This window comes from Phyllopteryx taeniolatus, chromosome 7 (assembly GCF_024500385.1).
Source record: "Phyllopteryx taeniolatus isolate TA_2022b chromosome 7, UOR_Ptae_1.2, whole genome shotgun sequence".
Lineage (NCBI taxonomy): Eukaryota > Metazoa > Chordata > Actinopteri > Syngnathiformes > Syngnathidae > Phyllopteryx > Phyllopteryx taeniolatus.
Genome location: NC_084508.1, coordinates 8,059,055 through 8,082,356, shown reverse-complemented (window position 1 = coordinate 8,082,356; position 23,302 = coordinate 8,059,055). Strand labels below are relative to the sequence as shown.

The following is a 23,302-nucleotide window of genomic DNA, read 5'->3' as shown; positions in this document are numbered from 1 at the left end:
TCATGTTATTAGGTCTAGCTTGTACAATTATTTTATTCCATAAAAATACACAATAAGCTTTCATTCAAAGGAATGACTCATATCACATGATCGGCACACTTGCATCAGTAGTTCGTAAAATTATCAAAGCAATAACCAGACTGTATTTAAAAATTGTTTGGCTGTTATCATTGACAACACTTACTGAAAAAGCACAAAATAAATACATACAATTGAATTGATCATAATATACATTATACACACACTCGATGCCACAATCACATCACAAAAGGTATAAATGCTTTTCTGCGTGCCGGGTAGGACGGATATTTGCCCACGTAGTGGTCGTGGCAGAGAAGCGCGGCCAGCGCCTGGTTGAAGAGTACATACAGGACCACCAGCCACCAGGTGAGCGAAAGACCACCGGCGACCAGGCTCAGCGAGACGTAAATGAGCAGCTCGGCCAAGTAGTGCGGGCACGACACCAGCTCAAAGCAGCCGCCCTTTGGCATCCGGTGAGCCAGCGTTTCCACACTTCCTGGACCGACAAAACATGAGAAACACACGTTTACTAGTCTATTGACAGTTAGCAACCTTAAAGGGGACATATCATGGAAGATTGACTTCAACCACATTTAATTTTTTTAAATACATCGTAAACATATCCATCCATCCGTTTTCTGAGCCGCTTCTCCTCACTAGGGTCGCGGGCGTGCTGGAGCCTATCCCAGCAGTCATCGGGCAGAACACAAATCTGCAATCATGAAATGTATAGAAAATACTGTACATATTGTACAAGTAACGACTAAGTACATGCATGTGCCTTTGATAGGCGGGGCCAGGTGGGTTGGCCTGTGGCTGTGACCTTCACGAGTATGTGTGTGTCGCTCACTTTGTTTTACTTTTGTCCCAGCCTTCAATAAACAGCTCAAAAGTGTATCGCGACTGTGGCTCTCTTTTCCCAAATGTGTTTTTTTTTTTTTTTTTTATATGAACCATACATACCTACCTATTTTATTATTTATTTATTAATTATTTCAAAACTTTTTCCACCGACTAAATAAACAACTGAGATAATGTGGTTGCACAAGTGTGCACACCCTCATATAACTGGCTATGTGGCTGTGTTCAAATTAACCAAAATTATTCGTGACGTTCAATACCACTTTTTTTTCAGACTGATACCATTACGAGTATTCCCTCTTGCGTACTCACCGACCGCGATACTAGTAGTTTGTATACATAAAATTGTGATTAAATACCTCTCTTTCTTTCTTTCTTTTTTTCTGACACACATGATGAATTTACGATGTGTCAAACCGCTGCGGTGTTGCACTAACTACTGGTGATGTCAGATTTTTTCCCCCAAAAGTATCGGTGGCTGGTATCTGCAGCCTTCACCAGTACCCGATACCTTGAAATAAAGTTTCGGCCCGAAACCATTACCTGGTATCGGTACTCACCCATCCCTAAAAATTATGCTAAGGTGTGAATGTGGCCAGTCGAGTAGTGACACAAGCTCACCTGACTTTCCAGTACGGAGTCCAGCCAGAAGCACTAAGGACTGATGCTGCAGCACAGAGGCCGCAACGAAAAGTGCAATCCCAACCAGGTGAAACCACTTCAGTTGGGATAAGAGAGACCCACTTGCTAAGAAAAAAAAAGAAGAGCATCCTACATGAACAAGAAGCAGAGTATCGGGCAAGACACGTAGATAGGGTCAATCCCACCTTTTGTTTGGTGGTCCGAGCAGAGCACAGTCAACCCCAGCAGGAGGTAGTAAGCCAGGCCGAAGACATACTGCAGCAGGTGGATGACGGCGTCGGAGAAAACGCTGACGCAGAGACACTCCGCAAGCCTCCGGAGAGAATGCGACCACAGCAGCAGCTGCAGCAACACCGTGCTAACATGCAGACCTACGTGAAGAAGAGACAACACAAGAAAAGTGTACCACAACACATCCCGTTCATGCGTCCGTCCATACCGCTACGAAACTAAATGAAAATCTCATAGATTCAAACCCTACCACATCAAGTGCCAAACTTTGCACAAAAAGTACACTTCATGCTCCAAAGCATAACACATCGTGTGCTGTCTATAGGCTCCAAAGCATACCACATCATACGCTATCTATCAAGCTGCACAGCGGACGTTGCACACAAAACTGCAAGTATTAATCAGCTTACCTTGATTTCCCGTGTGTAATGAGCCAGATAGAACATTTATTAAGCCGGTCAGCCAGTTGGGATAGAAATGGTGTCGTAGAGTCACGTTCAAGCTGAAAGCCAATAGAAAACCATTCCAAACAAGCGACGTGGCGTAGAAGTGCCAGAACCACCTAAATGACGAGGTAAAATTATTAGTTTTTTTTTTTTTTTTACAGGTTGATAAGAATATCCATACAGTTTCAACAATGTTTTGTGCAAGTAGTTTACCTCTTTGGGACGTCAAATGCGCACAACCAGTCGTCGCGTATGAGATTCTGTTTGGTTTTTCCGTATCGAATCAGATCCTGGAACAAGACGTTAACACGACACGTTTGGTATTTTGGGGGCAAGCGCTTTGCTATCTTGTGCGCCCAAAGGGCAGCGAAAAAAGAAAATGACAAAACTAACCACACGAAATCTATCAGACGAAAGCCGAAACCGTTCCAAGTCATTTTTCAACCACCTGTGATTGTTTTGTGTAACACCGAAAACGGCCCGTCTGACAATAGAGACGCAAAGAAATGTTTCCGGAGTGAAAATAGTCCAGTACAACGGTTCTGCGTGCAAGTAATCGTCACGGAAATTCATTTGTAACACCGTTACCTGGTTATATAGATTTATTTTCTCTCTCTCTCTCTCTCTCTCTTTCTCTCTCTCTCTCTCTCTCTCTCTCTCTATATATATATATATATATATATATATGTTAAACGTGATTTATTTGTTTGATGGATTAAAAATACATAAGATAGTTCAACCTGTTTGCCACAGGGGAACATTTACAAACCACAAATGGACCATATATTTTAAAATGTAAATAAATAAATAAACAGACTCTCTCTCACACACATAGACACACACACACTTATTTGACACAAGGCCAGGCTCATTTACCACGCCGGCCTTCACACGTCAGTCATCATGTTTCCTTTTTTGCTGAGCTCTCTCTCCTTCTCTGTACTTTGGCGAGTCAACATGTAAGGAACGAGGCCTTTGAAATTCTGGATTCCAGGATGCCTCTTTGAGGAGCGCAACATCCTGTCTGAGGAAGTGTGGACTGTTTCCTTCTTCCCCTCCCTCCCAGTCGGAGCCAGTGTCCTCTTCTTGTTGACAGTGCCAAGCAGCACCCTCACTGGGCCCCCACTCCCGAATTTTTCGGAAATAGTTGGCACTCACGCTGATGGTTCGTTGCACAGAATACCCCCCATAGTGATGCATATGGTTGTTAAAACATCCTAAAAAAAATTTTAAAACTCTCACCTGGCATGAAAATCTCATGCGGCTATCCTGCGGGATCTCTGTGTGAAAGCAAAAGGGGGATAACTGTTATTAGTCTAGATGGGCTATTTATTTATTTAACCATTATTTATCCAGGTTAGACAATTAAGTTCAGATTCTCACTTGCAACGAAGACCTGGCAGCGTACAAACAAAGCAAAAAAATAAAAGCAAATACAAATACATAGACAATAAAGTGTTCAGTGTGATATAGTTGCATAATATATTACATTACATCATAGCACATGGTGAAAAAAAGGTTTAAAACAGGCTAAGAACAGGTGTAGCGATCATGTCCAGTACCTCCACCTGACTTTTTAAACAATGATATTGGAGGAATGAGGCGTGTTTTATTATTTTTTATTTTTTTGGAGTGTTCCAGAAGTTTGGGGAAGACAATGGAAAGGAAGATCGACCAAAAGTGGTGCATACTTTGGGAATGAAGTGGTAAATAAACTGCTGGAACAGAGGGTGCGGGTGGTGGTATGCACGGTGAGCAGAGAGCGCAGTGGTTGGGTTCTTGCCAATGAGTGTTTTCTAGAGAGTTCTGGGGGGTCTGACCTGGCTATTTTTTCTGGATCTCTGTGTGAAAATATTATATGTTACAATTTTGCGGGAAATGTGTGAAAGGGAAAAGCAGGACAAATGGCAGTTGTTTTTTTTACAGCTATTTTGCGGTATCACTATGTGAAAGGCAAAGGGGGCCAAATGTCAGGTCTGACGTGTCTATTTTGCGGGATTTCTGTTTGAAAGGCAAATGATGGTCCTGCGAGTGGAGGTGTCCGCTCAGTCCGGGATGCTCCTCCCCTGCAGGCTGCCCAGCTTCAGTGCGCCTTCCCTCTGCCCCCTCTCAGAAGCACATCCACCTCCATGGGGACCTGCTGCTGAGCACCGGTCGCTGGTTCTACAGCACCCTTGGTTCGATGGATTGGTGTTGAACGGATTTTTTTATTTTTATTTTTTGCCTCTGTCAACTTTTTCCAAAATTATTCCTGGAGTTCATTCGTGGAATAATGGCTAGCGTGTCTTTTATTGTTTTTTTCAGTCTGGAACTTTGCTATGTTGCTGGTAAGAACATTTAATTGTCTTTAGAGACTGTTTGAATGGGATTTATTGTCTATTCCATTTGTTTCAGATATAAAACAGTTCCAGTAAGGTTCTATTGTGTTTCCCTGTGACTTGTTTTTTTCCACACAATGTCTGCTGACGTGGGGTGGGTGGGGGTCAGCCCTTATCCTCCGAAACAGGAACCGAGCTAGGGCCCGGGCCTATTGAGCCTGACCCGGCCCATCTTTCCCGGCTTCCTGTTTTGACACAGCTCCGCCATTTTGTTGCCGCACTGGAAACTTGTTGCCACAGACTCACAAAAACATGAAGTTAAAAATTGATTGATTAGTGATGGCAATTGCTGAAATGACTGTTGTACTGATCATGAATGCGCTATAAGGATAAAACTACTGGGGCATAATAAAGGATGGATTATTACCCTGATCAAGACAATTTGGACAATTGTATGCTTTCGACTTGGCGGCAGCCATTTGGGGATGGCTGTATTGTATTTCAGCATGGTCTACTGTAGAAAGGCATGCTTGGATGGGTTTGCCGTTGAAGAAGCCCATTGAATGCTTCAAGACCTCACATATGTACACACATCCCACAGACCCAAGTATATCTGCTTCCAACTGGTGCTCACGAGGGTGAGTTACTCAAAGCTCGAGTCCGCTTTTAAGCCAAAACGGTCAACCTCTTTTTCAATTTCTGGCACTTGTCCATCCAATTTTGTATCGATCGGTGAAACTAGTGTTGGAAGCTGTTCTTTTTTCTTTCAAATTTTCCAATTGGTGTTACTGAGTAAGAAATGGCTGATTCAAACTAAAATGGCCCACTCCCTGTTCAATTTCGGGCACGGGTCCTTGAGACTTTTTTGTGCGTCCTGTTACGATAGACATGTCCACCCAGTTTCGTATTGATTGGTGAAACTGGTGTCCGGGGGCTAATTTGATTAACTTTCCAGGAGACGATTGTGTTCGGGACCCCTGAAATACATTCATTTTCACTAAGTTGCGTGGCTTTACCAAAATTGGTGCATTTTTAGCCATGTTGAGGGCCTCCCAAAAGGCTGATCCATTCATTCGTCCGTTCTAAAACTTCAAACCAAAATATCAAATGTCTTCCTGTTTGTTTGCAGCCGTGGGTTATTCACACTTTTTTTGTGCATTCTCTCATGACAGATGTGTCTACCCAATTTCAGGTTAGTTGGTGAAACTAGTGTCAGCAGCAATTTTTAACAGTCCATTTTTAACCTTAACAGTCCACAAGCCAAGCCGAACCAATCCATAACCTCCATCATTGTAGTTTTTTTAATATAAAGTGAGACCGCTTTTATCGTGGGGGTAAGTTACAGACCTATCCACCAACTACACAGACCATAAAAACTACTTTTTAAATACACTCACAAGCTTTAAACCAGAGTAAAACACACTTCAAATAATGAAAAGACTTTTGAAAGTATTCCTTATCACCTTTTCTCACTCTCTTCCTATCAAGAAATGGGCGTACAACATGACTTTGAGTAAACAAAAAGTCAACTGTCTCGTTCGCACGTTTCAAATAAGAGGCGAGGCATGTTTGTTTCAAGCTGTTCATTTGTCATTCCCAGTTGAAGTTTACTATAAAACTGACGGATAAACAAAAGAATTGTACTGTATGTTTAAACACCAATATGTTCAACCACACCATATTGATTTCGCCTGATGAACCTCCACTAGCTTAATGCCAGTAGACGAGCTAACGGAAATTAGTATTAATGTTACGGTAATTATCAACCTTCAACAGATCAAAAGATGACTATGAGACAAAAGTTCAGAATTGCATCTTTTATTTCAAGGTATTTACATCTAGATGTGTTAAGCAACTCAGGAAAGAGCACCTTTTGTTTGAAACCCTAACCCTAACCACTTTTCAAGTGAACAAAAGTATTGGAACAGACCTGATTAAATGAACTTAAAGTGACATCTGCCTCACAATTCTGGGGACCGGGGTTCAAATCCTGGCCCCGCCTGTGCGGAGTTTTTGCATGTTCTCCCCGTGCCTGGGTGGGTTTTCTCCGGCCACTCCGGTATTCCTCCTACATCCCAAAAACATATGTGGCTGGCGACCGGTTCAGGGTGTACCCCGCCTCCCTCCGAAGATAGCTGGGATAGGCTCCAGCGGCCCGCGACCCTAGTGAGGATAAGCGGTAAAGAAAATGGATGGATGAATAACAAATATTTGGTGGCAGAACCCTTACTTGCAATAACTGCATCAAGCTTGTGACCCATTGACTTCACCAGACTGTTGCATTCTTCATTTGAAATGCTTTTCCAGGCCTTTACTGCAGGCTCTTTCACTTCTTGTTTGTTTGTGGGGATTTCTCCCTTCAGTCTCCTCTTCAGGAGGTCAAATGCATGCTCTATTGGGTTAAGGCCCGGTGATTGACTTGGGCAGTCTGAGACCTTCCAATTCCCCCCCCTGATGAAGTCCTTTGTTGTTTTGGGTCATTGTCTTGTTGCATGATGACGCGTCTCCCAATACGTTTGGATGCATTTTTCTGTAAATAGGGTTAGGGTTAGACTTCAGAATTCATTCTGCTGCTACCATCATGAGTTACATCATCAACAAAGACGAGTGAGCCCGTCCCAGAAGCAGCCATGCAAGCCCAAGCCACGACATTACCTCCACTATGCTTCACAGATGAGCTTGTGTGTTTTGGATCATCACCAGATCTTTTCTTTCTGCATACTTTTGCCTTTCCATCACTTTGGTGGAGGTTAATCTTGGACTCATAAGTCCATAGAACTTTGCTCCAAAACCTTTGTAGCACCACTCTGGCATTCTGATTCTTTTTGCTGATGATTGGTTTGCATCTTGTGGTACGGTCTGTATATTTCTTCTCTCGAAGTCTTCGAACAGTGGTGATACCTTCACCCCTGGCCTGTGGAGGTTGGCAGTGATGTCACTGACTGTTGTCTTTGGGTGTTTCTTCACAACTCTCACAATGTTTCTGTCATCAAGTTCTGTTGATACCCTCGGCCAGACCTGTTCGATGTCTGTTGCTCAGTACGAGATGAAATAAAAGCTGGATATCTGAACTTTTTGTCTCATATTCATCTTTTGATCTGAAACCCAGATGTCTTCATTATAGAACAAAAACAACAGGTTTTGAAATTGGTGTTAGTGATCAGGTTGCAGATTCTACAAGGAAGACCTCCTCGTCGTTGGTCGACATTCCCCAAAAATCAGCGCTATACTATTCACTGTAGTCAGTACTCCTACTTTATCCCCCTAAAGCTATCGAGCTGCGCTTCACGTCCGACCCGCCAACGCTGAACGTCCACGGCGTCCACAGGATGAACAAATCCGACAACCTGGAGCTCACATGCAGGTACGTCCGCCTTTTTCTGCCGCCCCCCTCCAATGTCACCCCATGAAACGCCGTCCCTTGAAACTCTATGGGTCTTCCACAGGGGCCGGCAGTACCTGCGATGGACCACCCTTCCCACCAGCGCTCGCGTTTCCATCATCGACTGTAGCGGATCGGGACTCTTTTGCACGGAGCTGCGGATCACCAACGCCACCGTCAATGAGACGGGACAGTACCGGTGTTCCTACCGTGATCTCAAAGCCGAAAGCGGCAAGACGTCGGTGGCGGTTCACGTTTTTGTTCACGGTACGGTTGCCGGTTCGAGACGGGCCGGGCGTACTTGAACGTAACATTTGAGACAAGCTGTTTGTGGTTGCAGATGACAGGGTGCCGTTTGTTCCGTCCGAGAAGGCATACGAGCCGGTGTTTATCCGGGAAGGCGAGCGGGTGGTCATCCCGTGTCGAGGATCTCTGGAAAACCTCAATGTGACGCTTCATACTGTAAGGAGATTGCTTCTCTTGTCATTTGAGGGGGCACTAAACCTTTACATTTTTCTACAGTGGTGCCTTAAGATAGGAATTAAATTTATTCCGTGGCCAGGCTCTTAACTCAAAACTATCTCACATAATTTTCACCATTGAAATGAATGGAAATGCCATTAATGCAAAAAAACAATGATTTTCGTGATGTGTTTTAATAAGGAAAAGAGCACTGTACACATTTACTTATAGTAATAACATAATTAAAAATAATGTAAATAATCAAGTCAATAATTGTGACTCCCTCTGGTGTGGGCGACACGGGCACCGGGGGCCGTAAGATACAGTCATGAAGACACAAAAGAAGAAGACTTTCACAACTACTGTGACTCAGTAAACTGCAATAAAATTAGTTGTTTTCTAGAGAGTATAAAGAAAATAGGCCTGTTTTGAGTGTTGGTATATTGTTTGTCTCCGTGTGTTGCTGCACAATTTGTGTTCAAATATCTGTTGCTTAAAATGTTAAAACAAAACAACTGTCGATGCTGTTCATTAGCCCGTCTATGGTGTTTTGTATCATGCGTTAGCAATAAGCTAGCCGAAGGCAAATAAAATATAAAAGGTAATACAAATTGTGAATAAATATTCAATAAGAAAGCTAGGATATATATATATATGTGTGTATATATGTATGTATGTATGTAAATATATATATATACAAGCCCAATTCCAATGAAGTTGGGACGTTGTGTTAAACATAAATCAAAACAGAATACAATGATTTGCAAATCATGTTCAACCTATATTTCATTGAATACACTACAAAGACGAGATATTTCATGTTCAAACTGATCAACTTGATTGTTTTGAGCAAATAATCATGAACTTGGAATTTGATGGCTGCAACACGTTCCAAAAAAAGCTGGGACAGGCTCATGTTTAGCACTGTGTTACATCACCTTTTCTTTGAACAACATTCAATAAACGTTTGGGAACTGAGGACACTCATTGTTGAAGCTTTGGAGGTGGAATTCTTTCCCATTCTTGCTTGATGTACAGCTACAGCTGTTCAACAGTCCGGGGTCTCCGTTGTCATATTTTACGTTTCATAATGCGCCACACATTTTCAATGGGAGACAGGTCTAGTACCCGCACTCTTTTACTACGAAGCCACGCTGTTGTAACACGTGCAGAATGTGGTTTGGCATCGTCTTGCTGAAATAAGCAGGGGCGTCCATGCAAAAGACGTTGCTTGGATGGCAGCATATGTTTCTCCAAAACCTGTATGTACCTTTCAGCATGAATGGTGCCTTCACAGATGTGTAAGTTACCCATGCCATTGGCACTAACACAGCCCCATACCATCACAGATGCTGGCTTTTGAACTTTACGACCATAACAGTCCGGATGGTTCTTTTCCTCTTTGGCCCGGAGGACATGACTTCCACAATTTCCAAATACAATTTGAAATGTGGACTCGTCGGACCACGGAACACTTTTGCACTTTGCATCAGTCCATCTTAGATGAGCTGTAAACTGTATTTACTGACATTGTTTTTCTGAAGTGTTCCTGAGCCCACGTGGTGATATCCTTTACACATCGATGTCGGTTTTTGATGCCGTGCCGGCCGAGGGATCGGAGGTCACGGGCATTCAATGTTGGTGTTCGGCCTTGCCGCTTACGTGCAGTGATTTCTCCAGATTCTCTGAACCTTTTCGTGATATTCTGGACCGTAGATGATGAAATCCCTCAATTGCTTGCAATTGTACATTGAGGAACATTCTCCTTAAACTGTTGGACTGTTTTCTGACGCACTTGTTCACAAAGAGGTGAACCTGGCCCTATCTTTGCTTGTGAATGACTGAGCAATTCAGGAAAGGTCCTTTTTTATACTTGGCAGCCACCTGTTCCCACTGAGCCTGTTCACCTGTGGGATGTTGCAAACAGCTGTTTGATGAGCATTCCTCCACTTTCTCCGTCTTTTTTGCCACCTGCCTGTCCCAGCTTTTTTGGAACGTGTTGCAGCCATCAAATTCCAAGTTCATGATTATTTGCTCAAAACAATAAAGTTTACTTGTTTGAACATGAAATATCGTGTCTTTGTCGTGTATTCAATGAAATATAGGTTGAACATGATTCGCAAATCATTGTATTCTGTTTTGATTTATGTTTAGCACAACGTCCCAACTTCATTGGAATTGGGCTTGTATATATATATATATATATATATATATATTTGTCAGACTGGTGTCAGTTCTTGTCATATATTAATGAATATATTATTATTATTAATATATATTAATAATGAATCATTATTATAATCATAGATGTTCAATGCTTTCCAATGAGTAGCAAGAGTTCCTCACTTTTTAAAAATTTGAACAAAACAAAAAAACAAATGAAAAGCACATCGATGTATATCAAAAAAGCTTTTCATTGTGTGCCGTAACTATTAACTATTAGTAACTATTAATTCTGGGCTGTCCATTTGCAAAACATGATTTCTGTTTTATTTCCTCATCTATTCTCTGTTCCAACTCTACGCCCCCCCCCCCCCCCCCCCCCGTTGTGTTAGAAATATCCAAACAAAGAGTTCCATCCCGACGGGAAAGATGCCACGTGGGACGCCAGGACCGGCTTCACTATTCCCAGCCATCTGATCAGCTACGCCGGCATCGTGTCCTGCCAGACCCGCATCGGCGACGAGACGTTCGAGTCCCCCCTCTACGTGGTGGCTGTCGTCGGTGAGAAAAAGAAAGCGTCTGAAGTCCCGGGAGAACAATGGAAGGGGCGAGCCCGCTGACTGCTCGCATGTACCCTAACACCCCACCCACCCTCTTCCGCAGGATACAAGATCTATGACCTCACCCTGACCCCCGCGCAACTCAGGCTGTCCGCCGGGGAGCGACTGGAGCTCAGCTGTACCGCGTACACTGAACTCAACGTGGGCATCGAGTTCAACTGGACTCACGCCGGCCTGCCTTTGGTCAGCAACTAAAACGCGCTTTCTGTGCTGCTATGTGAACCACTACACTACCAATGGCTAAAACAATTGTCAAATGTATCCCCTTTACAGATGATGTAACTCAAAATGATTTTCTCCACAGTCAAAATATAGAAAAATGAATTCTCAACTTGACCTTTTTTCACTTTCATGAAAGTAGATTCCGATACAGCAGGATGCCGGGCTTTTCCACACCACGACAACTAGGTGCGCTAAAAAGGCTACGCGAGCGCAGTGCCCCTGTTCGCAGGCACGCTGGCTGTCATGTCGGATTTTTCCTTTTTTTTATTTTTATTTTTTTAACCTCACTCTTCCGGCTTCTCTCCGGCACATGCGTGCACTCACAGCCTACAATGGGGCACTCTAAAGTGGCCACTATCCACATCTTCGGAGTGCAAACATAACTGCAAAATTGAAATGGTAAAAAAACAGCTGAATATCTTTGCTGTTGAGTATGACACAGACAGCAATTATCTTCAAACATGTTATTTAGAAACAAATCTCTCTGCTAGTGGTTTGGTTTCTCACGAATGCACGTAGCTCGTTTCTTATTTCTGTCGACAACGTGTCTTTCCTTCAGACGTCCGGCAACGGTTCGAGGGCGGCTCACATGACGCCGCACAAGAAAAAGCTGTGGGACTCGCTGGTGCTGTCCAACAAGCTGGTGGTGGACAATGTGACGGTGGAGCACACCGGCGAGTACACCTGCACCGCCTCCAGCGGAGCCATGGAGAAGAGCGCCTCGGCTTTTCTCAAGGTCCACGGTACGTTTGTTCCAAACGAAAAAGGACGAAAAGGATTCCCGCGCTGAATTTGTGACCGTTTCCAGAGAAGCCGTTCATCGACATAAAGGAGCCATGGACTAAGGTGTGGGAGGTAAATGTGGGAGGCTTGATGTCCACTTCCATACCCGTCAAGTACTCGGCCTACCCAGAACCAGACTTTAAATGGTAAGTTCAGTCTGCGGCCAATAAAAAAAAGGCTTTACTAAACAAAAGGAATGACACTGATGCCGCGTTTATGAGGAGAAGACAAAGGAACGCCCGAAAAAGTCGTCAATTTGGAGTTCGACCTGGAAAAACAGGCCTCAAAAGTCAGACCGGACTTGGCCGTTTAAACAATCAGTAAAACTTGCCGATTTTAGAATGCTTAATGCCCCAAAAGTGGTACAGTTCAAGCAAAATGGTATTGGGAAACTGTGCCTCAAAAACCCAACATATAACTTTGAATTCAGCCTGTGAAATTATTCCTCAGAAGTCAAACACAATGTGAAATGCAACACAACTTTCTGGAACAATGTGCCACAAAAGTCAAACAATGTGGTGTTCAATCCAAACGGTTAATTGGGAAAATATTCTCCAAAAGTCAACCAAAATGTTCTGGAACAATCTGCCTCAAAGCTTGGAGTTCAGTCAAGATATGCTGAAGACTAAAACAACTTGGATTTCGACCAGGATTTTCTGGAAAAGGTTAGGCCTCAAGAGTCAAAGACAATTTGGAGTTGAAATTATTCTTGAACAATTAGTCCCAAAAGACAAAAAAGCAACATTTTCTGAAATATACTCTGGAATATACCTTGGAGTTCAACCAAGATTTTCTGGAAAAAATAGGTCTCATAAGTCAAAGAAAATTTGGAAATTCAAATTCAAATGTTCTGAAAATTCTGAAAAAAAAAAAAAAGATGTCTTCAAAGCAAAGAAAACTCGTTCACCTCAAATGTCCTTGAACAATATACCCGAAAAGCCAAACACACTTTCGAGTTCCGTTTTCTGGAACAATATGCCTGAAAAGTCGAACACAAATGTTCTGGAAGAAGATGTCTCGAGTCCCCTCTTGAGGACTCGCGCTGAGGACGTTCGTCATTGCAGGTTCAAAAACGGCCTCCCCCTGAAGGAGGAGCACCGGATCAAGCAGAGAAGCGACGCCCTCATCTTACGCGACGTCGCCGAAACGGACGCGGGGAACTACACCATCGTCCTCAGCAACAAGATCACCAAAGACGAGCAGAGGAGATCTTTCCGGCTTCTGGTCAACGGCACGTCGGCATCAGAATCGTTGATCGAGTCGATCCTGTTGGCGACGGCGGCGTCCATAATTGCGCTTTTCTCACTTTTGTTCAGTTCCTCCTCATATCATCGAGAAGGAGGTGGTGGTGGTGGACGCCGACGTGTTCCTGTTCGGCAGCAGCCCCGTCCTGCGATGCACCGCCCGGGGCTTCCCCACGCCCACGCGCATCCAATGGCAGTGGATGTCCATGGGCGACTGCCCGCAGGCCTTCGTGTGAGTTTGCTTTGACTGCTCACGCTGTGTACTTAAGCACAAGTACACTTTGTTACTTCCCACCACCGTTGACAAAACATACCTGTAGTCGGAGACAATGAGCACATGACCGCCGCGCCTCGTCCCTTTTGATTTGACCAGCAGTCATCAGATAGAAAGCGCTCACGCAACAGCGCTCCTTATCTGCTGTCCGCACATCCCGCCGCTTCCTGGTGCCCGTCCCGCGCTAAATGTTCCCGTTGTGTTCTTTTTCGGCCGTCCTTGAGTATACCCGACTTAGCTTGAAGCGACTGAAAATGCAAAGTCGCAAAACAAGGAAATCGAGGAACTCAAATGGAATCGAACGGAAGCGGCGGTCGGGTGTTGATGTCTTCTTGCAAAATGGTTGACACGAGGGCCAAACCAAAAAAACCTTTTTTTTCGTCCCCTTTGTTTTTACTTCAGTTGTCAGATTTCATCAGTATATTCATAATTTTTGCCCAACTGCTGTCAGTTCTTGTCATATTATGAATTTGTTGAGTGTTATGTCAGGTGTCCCCCACCCTATTTTTTTGCCAGATCTTTGTTTATTTTTTTGCTAGATTTTTCTTTTTGACTCATTTGAGTTTGTTTTATTTTTTTTGTCATTTGTCAGATTGAAATACATTTTATTGTAATGTTTTGTTACTTTTTTTGTCAGTTTTCTTTCCTTCTAGTTATTTTTTCAGTTTTTCTTACCAATAATCATTTTTGGGTGTCAGATTTTGTAATAAATGTTTGTCACGGTTGGTCAGTTTTTGGTCACATTTGTATCTTGTTTTTTTTATGTTTTTGTCTAATTTTGATCTTTTTTTTTCAAAAAGACTTTTGTCTAAGTTTGTCACATTATTATTATTTTTGCCCAAAGTTTTATGTTTCTCAGTTTTGCACTGAATGTATGTTTGTCTATTTTTCTGTGCTAGAATTGAGCTTTTTTTTTTTTTTCTATTTTCTTTTAATGTTGGGATATATTTTTTGTCAGATTTCTTTTTTGTTAAATTATTTTTTTAATCCTTTTTGATCATTTTTGTCAAATTATTGTCAGTTTTTTCCTTTTAGTTTATTTTTTAGGTTTTTTTTTTTTTGATTAATCTGTTTTGTCCCTCCCCCAATTTCTGTCAGGTTTCTTTCAGTTTATTTTTTGCCAGTTTTGTATTTTTGGTCAGCTTTTTGTCACATTTATGTCTGCTTTTCTCCTCCCATTTAAATTTTTTTTTTGGCCGACATAACCCAAATTCGTACTTGGGTACTAACCTAAGCCGAACACAGTAGCACAATCATAATTCCAGGAAATATTTGTATCAAAAACTTGTTTGATCAAGTTGGTTGGTTGATGCTGAAGTTCTGTCTAACTCACCATTACCTTATTTGTCATTTTTCTGGTATAAATTTGTGAGTTTTTGCCATTTTTTGGTCGTTTTTTCCTGGCCAATTTTTGGTTTGTTTTACTCGTAATAGTTTGTGTCGTAGCGTCTCACCTGCTCCTACATGTTTCTCGTCACACAGGCCGGGACTGTCGAAGTCTGAGGCGCAAATAGTCTCCTGCAAAGCGTGGCGCGACATCGGCAACGGGACCGCGCACAACCCCGTGGAGCGGATCTCCACTGATGTCGATCACGGCCAGAAGGTACAATCACTCGCCCCTTTTACGCCGCCGCAAAACCTTTGAGTTAAATTTGGGCAAGAATCTTCGATAAAGATTGATCTTCACAGTACTCTCAGTTGACACATGGGCCAGGGAAAAAACCCCTACAAGAATGTTTTTTGGTTGGCAGAAAATGCTGAGCTCCTTGAAGTTCCGGAAAGCCGAGGTCCACGCCCTGTACCGATGCACGGCTGCCAACAAAGTGGGAAAGGATTCCCGGGTCATTTTCTTCCACGTCACTCGTGAGTTTTCGCCTGGCGACGTCGCTATTATCGTCATGACGATGCATTTGGGCATCCATCGTCCGCAGGCTGTGGTGGGAAGTAGCCATGTACAAAATACGACGTTACTGATTTTTCAGGTATCTGTACTTTATGTGAGTTGGTGTTTTTTTGTTGTTTTTTTTTTCAGTTGTTAGCATTAGCTAAGTTAACCTTAAATTGACCCTAAAATTGACCTGATTTCTGACATCATTCTTGTAATATTGTATTTTTGCTTGTAATATTTAGACTTTTTTTTCTCCTTCCAAATATGCAGCTTTTTACCTTCAAAAAAAAAAATCATTTTATTCCTGAAAGTTTACAAGGTTTTCTTTTCTTTCTTTTATTAAATCTACTCTTTATTTCCACAATATCAGGCTTCGTTCTCGTAATATTGCATCTTTTTGCCAAAAATCTCCACATTTTATCGAGAGAACAAAGCGTAATGTTAGGACTTCTTATCCAAAATATACCACAAATTGTTATTTCTTTCTTTACTTATGTAAAAAAATACCCCTAACCCTAAAAAAAACGTCATTCTCCAAAATATTCAACTTGGTATTAAAATGTACCATATTGTAAATGAAAAAGTCCTGTGTAGTCTGTCAGCTTTTTTTTTTTTCAGAGTCTGTACCTTTTTGGACTTGTACTTAAGAACAGGAGCTGAATCATGACTTTTACCAGTATTTGATCTTTGTACTTTTGCGACTTCTGTCTCCAGGCGCCCTGGAGCTGAGCGTGTCGCCGTCCAGCGAGCCCCTGGAGGAGGAGCGCGTGACCCTGCGCTGCAAGGCCGACGGGCTGATGTACGGCAACCTGGCCTTGTTCCGCCTGACCAACGCGTCCGGGTGGGAGCGGGCTGCGGCCGTGCAGCCGTGCCGCTCGTTGGAGCTGCCGCCGACGCCGCTGCTGCGCCTCGGCGGGTCGAACGGCGGGCACGGCACCAACGTGAGTTTGGAGCTGCTGCTGCCCAACGCTTCCCACCGGGACGAGGGCCTCTACGCCTGCCGGGTGGAAAACATCAAGACCAAGGAGAGGAGGTGCCTGCTGCGCCTGCTGTCGCTTCGAGGTGGAATGACCTTTTGTGACCTTTTTTTGGACATTTTGTGACCTTTTTTTGTTTTTTTTTAAATGATTGCCACTATCATTGGAATTTGTGGTCCTACCAATCCTGCATTTTAATTTGTCAAAGGGAAAAAAAAATCAACAAACAAATCTCGCAAGAACTGACAAAATATGACAAAAAGTAATTTTAAACAAATCTGACACACTTTAAAAAATTACAGAAATAGAACAAATAATAATTTTTAAAAAATACACGAATCTGGCAAAAAAGTTTTGCCTTATTGACATCGGATTTGTGAATAAGACTGTGACAAATCTGTCAAATATGACAACAACTGATTTAAAAAAATACAAAAAATGACAAAAACTGAAAAGAAACCCCAACAGAAATTGGTCAAAAACATGACAAAAATACAAAAAGCACGCAACCCCCCCCCAAAAAAACCCCAGACACAAATCTGACAAAACTGACAAAAAAAAAAAAAAAGACTGTCAGTTGGCAAAAACGCCCAAAACTGGAAAAACAAACAAGATTTGGACAATAATGTGACAATAAAATTCCACAAACTGACGAAAATCAGGCAATACTTTGACAAAAAGTGACATCATCAAATAAACCCTCCAAATTATGCAATAGGTTAGTGAGCAACGATCGCGTTACAACTTATGGACAAATTTGGCTTACATTGCTGCTGTATTGTTATACAAGCCATTCAAAACGGAAGCGGTCAAAAAATATTGGATGGGTGGAACTTTCCACTGTATGTTTTTGTGCTCAGGCCAAAGCCATGTCTAATATCACATCTGTTTTTGTTCAACAGTTGAACTGAGGGGAGGAGCTTTGATTAGTCAGGAAAAAATAGAAAATAGAATCCCAAAAATGCTTTGTCGTCATCTTGTGGCCTATCGTGGGAATTACAGGCCTTTTTGGGTGGCCGTCTAAAAAAGAACGGAGTTTCGGTTCACTGCATTGCAAATGTTTTGCAGGTCTCGAGGCTCCGAGGATCCTCAACAATCTCACCGACCAAAAAGTCAACGTGAGCGCCACCGTCACGCTCCTGTGTGACGCCGCCGGCACGCCCGACCCAACCGTGGCGTGGACCAAAAACAACCACACGTTGGTGGAGGGCTCCGGTAAGACGTGCGTTCATTTTGACTCTGTGAATGATTTCAGTCTTTTTCCACGTATACGGGGCACCTGTGTTCAGGCGTGATCTTGAGCCGGCGCGGTCACGTGCTGACCATCCAGCGCGTCAAGAAGGACGACGGCGGCTTGTATGGCTGCACTGCTTGCAACAGCCGCGGATGCGACACCTCACAGGCCTTCTTGACTACTGAAGGTCAGTGTGCAAGCTCAAGCTTTGTAGCGTGCCTCTTGGCTGCACTGCGTCTAATACGGGTTTGATTTTCTACATTTTTTGTCCAAACAGATTTGATCCTCAAATTGTTGCCATATCAATCTGCCCAGGGCCTTCAGAAGCAGTCGTAGTTGGCAAAAATATGACAATATTGTCCAGAAATATGACAAAGAAAGAAAATGAACAAAAGTCTGACAAAACACGGAAAACTATATGATAAAACGGACAAATATTAGATTATCATCTGGCAAAAAACTGACAGAATATGGCAAAGACTAATTTCATAAAATAATGATTTCTTTTTTTTTTTTTACATGGCAAAAACTGAAAGAAAAAAACCCCACAAAAATCTGGGAAGAGAATAGAGCAAAAAAATATAAATGTATGGAAAAAGCAGACGCAAATCAGACAAAAGTTAGAGCAAAAATAAACGAACAAAATTCAAGCAAAAATGGACAAAATCAGACAAAAATGGGGCAGAAAACTGACAAAAGCTGATCAAAAATCGAGAAAAGCAACAACAATTGGTCAGAAAAGTGACCAAAAAAATCGGAATATCTGTCAAAAATATGACCAAAACATATTCAGCAAATCTGACAAAAATGAAAAAAAACCAAACAGAATACAAAAAGTGGATTGTAAAAGGAACACTATATTGTGCTGCTATTTACTCCCATTTAACGCTTTGGGGGGAATAATTGTACCTCCAGCAGTCCAGATTGGGATGCACCATTTCCTGTTTGCTGATATTAATAAGAATTTGTTGTTGAGCTCGAAACCTCCTGGCTAAACTATCTTATTTATATTTAGCCTCAAGGCTAACTTTTGTTGAATATCAAAGATTTAAACAGAGGACAACTTCCGCATGACAGGAAGCCGGCTCAGTTTGTGCACATCCTCCAAATGCAAAACAATGGAAGGACTTGGGGACAAAGAGGGGCGCTGGGCGTGCGAGGGGTTTTGGCGGGCCTCGCTCCAGCTCTCCTGTCCAAGCCGACCACCGGGAATCACAAAAACAAACCCGTCTACGTGACCCGGGCCTCGCCAGCAGGATGCGGGCCCAGATAGAACGGGGCCGCCGCCGCTAACGAGTTAGACACCGCAAATTAGTGAACGAGAGAGAGAGAGAGAGAGAGAGAGACCTCGTTTAAAACAATGCACAGCTCTTGGTACAATTAACTTTGGCCGGCGAAAATGTGAAGTATTCCGACATAAACACACGCACGAGACGAACACAGTGAGAAAGGGAACGCCATTCCTTCATTTTCTGCGCCACGTATCCCGTTCGGGCTGCATCGGTTGCCGAAGCCCTTTTTCACGTGGCCGTCCTGGGAAAATAGTAGCATCTGCATGTATTAGCTTGCGCCTTTCAGACACAACTCGACAAAGTGTAAATGTGCGCTGCGTCGGCCGCAAAAAGGCACCTGAGCAGTGAGTTTCGGGTGTTCCGCCCGTTACTCTGTTACTATGTCGGAAGCCGTCAAATTGGTTGACCTGCTTCCACCTATAATTGCAGTGAGCCAGGAAAAAAGATGGGCAATGTGAAAGGGGATTAAGACTGCACCCTGAAATAATCATTAGTTCATCACAGGGCAATTGCGAACACGGGCATCCGTCTGAAATTGTACACAAAGACTGCATGAAATCCAATAGGATGTACCTCATAGTAGACGAAAGAAATGAGTCTGGACATTCCTCGTAGTCGACCACGGTAATGAGTTGGGACGTTTACCGTAGTTGACCAAATGTACGGTAAGATTTTCGTCCATTCATTGATTTCTTTTTTTATTTGTTTCAATTTCCCATGGTCGACCAAAGAAATGACTTAGGATGTTTGCTGTAGTCAACCAAAGAAATGCGTTATGGGCCTCCTCTTATTTGACCAAAGAAACTATTTGGAAAGTTAACCATAGTCGACCAATGAAATGAGCGAGGGTGGCACATTTCTATCAGTTAATCGATTGGTCAAATTCTCCACGATTGACCAAAGAAAGGAGTCTGGATGTCATATTTTTGTCAAATTGATTGATTGTTAATGTTAATATTCCCCATAGTCATCCAGAGAAACAAGTTAGGATGTCATATTTTTAGCAAGTCATTGATTTTTATTTTCAAAATCAGTCATATTGACCCAAAATAATTGTCGACCAAATAAACGAGTGAGTATATTCTCCACGGTCGACCAAAGAAATGAGCCAGGATGTTCCCCGTCGTCGACGCAACGGGGGGTGTTGTGAAATAAGCAAATGTTTTTACCAACACTTTTGTGGTGTGATTGCGCTGCTTTCAGGCGCGGAGGAAAAGACCAACGTGGAGCTGATCATTCCCATCGGATCTGTGGTCATCGCCATGTTTTTCTGGCTCCTGATCGTCTTCGTCATCCGCGGGAGAAAGAGAGTAAGCAGTTCCAATTCAGGATTTTCTCTCTCACACACTACTGAAATGCTCTCACAAATTGTTTTTCACACATAATACATACGTGACATATACTGATCTAGAATATGTGTTTCAGTTCTGTGTATAACAGCATTTCAGTCAGAGGTAATCTTAGGTCCCAAGTGGCCCCTTCATCATATCCTCAGCCCACACACTTGGAGGACATGCTTGAAAACACAGACTTACATAAAACCAGTATGACTGATTAGAAGCGACCGCTGTCTTTTGTGTCCAAGAACAACGGGGTCACTTTCTGCTCCCAGGAAGTCACGTACACCCAATGGGCCTCCTTTTTTTTTTTTTTTTTTTACTGGAAGGGAGCTTCACTGGAAACACGCCACACTGTCGCAGTGTAATGCAAATTCTGTTCTGTTCCAGTCCAACGGTGGCGATCTAAAGACGGGCTACCTCTCCATGATCCTGGACTCAGAAGACGTGCCCATGGACGAGCAGTGTGAGCGGCTCACTTATGATGCTAACAAGTGGGAATTCCCTCGGGACAGGCTGAAGCTCGGTATGTGAATAGACATTATTGAAATTTACAAATGTATTTATTTGATTGCTCATTTTCCTCATGGTCGAGCAAAGAAACGAGTCGGAGCATTTCCTTTGGTTGACTAAAGCAAATTGGAATTCCCTGTAGTCGACCAAAGAAATTAGTCAAGGTGTTCGGCACGGTCGAGCAAAGATATAAGTCAGGACATTTCCCATTGTTGATAAAAAAAATGAGCCATAATGTCATATTTTCATCAATTAATTGATTATTAATGATTTATTCCTATGGTTGACCAAAGAAATGAATCACCTCATTCCCCATGGTTGACAATGAAATCAGTCAGGATCTCATATTTTGATGAATTCTTTGATTGTCAAAATGTTCCCAGTTTGACCAAAGAAATCTGTTGGGACATTCCTCATAGTTGACCAAAGAAATTAATCAGGACATTCACCAGAGTTGACCAAAGAAATGAGTCAGGACTTTCCCTGTTTGCCATGGTCGACTTTCAGAAACGAGTCAGGACATTTCCCATGGTTGACAAAAAAAATTAGCCATAATGTCATGATTTAATCAATGAATTGATCCATCCATCCATTTTCTGAGCCGCTTCTCCTCACTAGGGTCGTGGGCTGCTGGAGCCTATCGCAGCTATCTTAGGGGGGGAGGCGGGGTACACCCTGAACTGGTCGCCAGCCAATCGCAGGGCACATAGAAACAAACAACCATCCGCACTCACATTCACACCTACGGGCAATTTAGACTCTTCAATCAACCTACCACGCATGTCTTTGAGACGTGGAAGGAAACCGGAGTGCCTGGAGAAAACCCACCCAGGCACGGGGAGAACGTGCAAACTCTACACAGGCGGGGCCGGGATTTGAATCCCGGTCTCCAGAACTGTGAGGCAGTCTGGCCACCGTGCCGGCTTAATCAATTGATTGATTATCAATATTCCCCACAGTTGACCAAAGAAATGAATTTCCCTGTGGTCAACCAAAGCAATTAGTCAGGATCTCATATTTCCATAAATTATTTGCTTGTTCATATCAGCTATGTTTGGCCAAATGTGTTAGGACATTCCTCATAGTCGACCAAACAAGTGAGTCAGGAAAGCTCCCATGGTCGTCCAAAGAAATCAGTCAGGGTGTTCCCATAATCAACCACAGAAATTAGACAGGATGTTCGCCAGGGTCAAGCAAAGAAATGAGTGAGTCAGGATATCATATTTTCTTGCAGACTATCAAATTCGAGACAACGGTGGTCATCAGTCATTTTTGTTGTCGACTTATAAGCTCGAAGTGTGATATTTCCCAGCCTTTTTGAACACAGCATCAATCAAACAAACAGGTGAATATAAATGTTACGCATTTCAAGGCGATCCGCTGGGACGAGGCGCGTTCGGCCAGGTTGTGGAAGCCGCCGCCTTCGGCATCGAGAGAATCGCCACCTGCACCACCGTTGCCGTCAAGATGCTGAAAGGTGAGTCTTTCCCCAGACGTACGGTGCATACATACAGTAAAAGACGCAAGTCAAACGTCGGTCCGATCTGGCGTGGCAGAGGGAGCCACGTCCAGCGAGTACCGAGCTTTGATGTCGGAACTGAAGATCCTCATCCACATCGGACATCACCTCAATGTGGTCAACCTACTGGGAGCCTGCACCAAGCCTGGTGGTGAGTAGTTGTTGCATACCACCGATGGAAGTCATGCGCTCCAGCGGTAGCACAAGTACCAATGAAGGAATGACTATTGCTTTCGTGTAGCATAAGGCACCACTAAAAACATTTAGTCACTCGTATTATAATAACAGGATCATGGAACCAGTCCATTCACTCAGTCTGCATGTATTACGCCTCCCTCCGTGACATTGGTTTCCGCTCAAGTCTCGGCTTCCCGTGCAGTTTGATTGCGCCATCGTCGGCGGGCTTTTCAGACACGGTCAAAGTTACTGTGGATGAAACAGAGGTCAAGGGTTACAGCAGCACCACGGATGACCACCGAATCCAATAATCATTCAAATTCAGCCCCTGGAGTCAGTTTAACTTAGCAACATGACATTTGTGAGATGTGTCTAATGTGAGTAGACAACAACAACAACAAAAAGTCTAAGGAATCCATGTCCAAGACACAAGAAGTCAGCCGTTTCGCCCATAGAGTGACTTCTCAAAATTGGCTTGGTAGCACTTAAAAACTCAGTAGCTGAAGCCAGTTTCAATTGGCAACGTGAAATTTGGTTGGGCTATCTGTCATGACTAAACCTACACAAAATTCTCCAGAACCCATGCCCCAAAAAAACAAAGGAAGCAACTATTTTTAGCAGTGTGCAAACCTAAAGTTGTGTCGTATCTGAGGCAAGCTAGATGATCATTTTGAGGAATTGTCGTGAACCCCAACT

General features: G+C 43.1%; 2 protein-coding genes across 5 annotated transcripts in view; one reads left to right on the top strand and one right to left on the bottom strand.

Annotated features, from left to right (window-relative positions):
* Positions 1–15: 15 nt before the first annotated feature.
* srd5a3 (steroid 5 alpha-reductase 3) lies at positions 16–2,774 on the bottom strand. The gene is made up of 6 exons (XM_061779617.1): positions 2,595–2,774; positions 2,415–2,491; positions 2,166–2,317; positions 1,710–1,895; positions 1,504–1,629; positions 16–517 (listed from the first exon to the last, which is right to left on the bottom strand). The coding sequence occupies exons 1-6, from the start codon at positions 2,772–2,774 to the stop codon at positions 258–260; spliced, it is 981 nt and encodes a 326-aa protein (XP_061635601.1). The 3' UTR covers positions 16–257.
* kdr (kinase insert domain receptor (a type III receptor tyrosine kinase)) overlaps positions 2,210–23,302 on the top strand; it is a 35,711-nt gene continuing 14,618 nt past the window's right edge. The window contains exons 1-20 of one of the 4 annotated variants that reach the window (XM_061780722.1): positions 2,210–2,329; positions 4,214–4,528; positions 7,790–7,883; positions 7,966–8,168; positions 8,242–8,363; positions 10,919–11,087; positions 11,190–11,329; positions 11,928–12,111; positions 12,177–12,297; positions 13,216–13,382; positions 13,468–13,627; positions 15,152–15,272; positions 15,421–15,532; positions 16,272–16,619; positions 17,603–17,749; positions 17,824–17,955; positions 20,264–20,370; positions 20,788–20,923; positions 22,283–22,387; positions 22,467–22,580. In XM_061780722.1, the coding sequence (XP_061636706.1) occupies positions 4,474–4,528; positions 7,790–7,883; positions 7,966–8,168; positions 8,242–8,363; positions 10,919–11,087; positions 11,190–11,329; positions 11,928–12,111; positions 12,177–12,297; positions 13,216–13,382; positions 13,468–13,627; positions 15,152–15,272; positions 15,421–15,532; positions 16,272–16,619; positions 17,603–17,749; positions 17,824–17,955; positions 20,264–20,370; positions 20,788–20,923; positions 22,283–22,387; positions 22,467–22,580 (2,737 nt within the window). In that variant the 5' untranslated portion in view covers positions 2,210–2,329; positions 4,214–4,473. Of the gene's footprint in view, positions 2,330–4,213; positions 4,529–7,789; positions 7,884–7,965; positions 8,169–8,241; positions 8,364–10,918; positions 11,088–11,189; positions 11,330–11,927; positions 12,112–12,176; positions 12,298–13,215; positions 13,383–13,467; positions 13,628–15,151; positions 15,273–15,420; positions 15,533–16,271; positions 16,620–17,602; positions 17,750–17,823; positions 17,956–20,263; positions 20,371–20,787; positions 20,924–22,282; positions 22,388–22,466; positions 22,581–23,302 lie in introns of those variants that run through there. The other 3 variants (XM_061780721.1, XM_061780718.1, XM_061780719.1) reach the window with 3 other exon arrangements.

Bases quoted from the DNA above. Each gene is read 5' to 3' on its own strand.
- srd5a3 (XM_061779617.1), bottom strand. From the start codon at position 2,774: ATGAATTTCCGTGACGATTACTTGCACGCAGAACCGTTGTACTGGACT. The intron at 2,492-2,594 runs GTTAGTTTTGTC...GTCTTGTTCCAG, and splicing joins CGTCTGATAGATTTCGTGTG to GATCTGATTCGATACGGAAA. The intron at 518-1,503 runs GTGAGCTTGTGT...TTGTCGGTCCAG, and splicing joins ACTCCGTACTGGAAAGTCAG to GAAGTGTGGAAACGCTGGCT.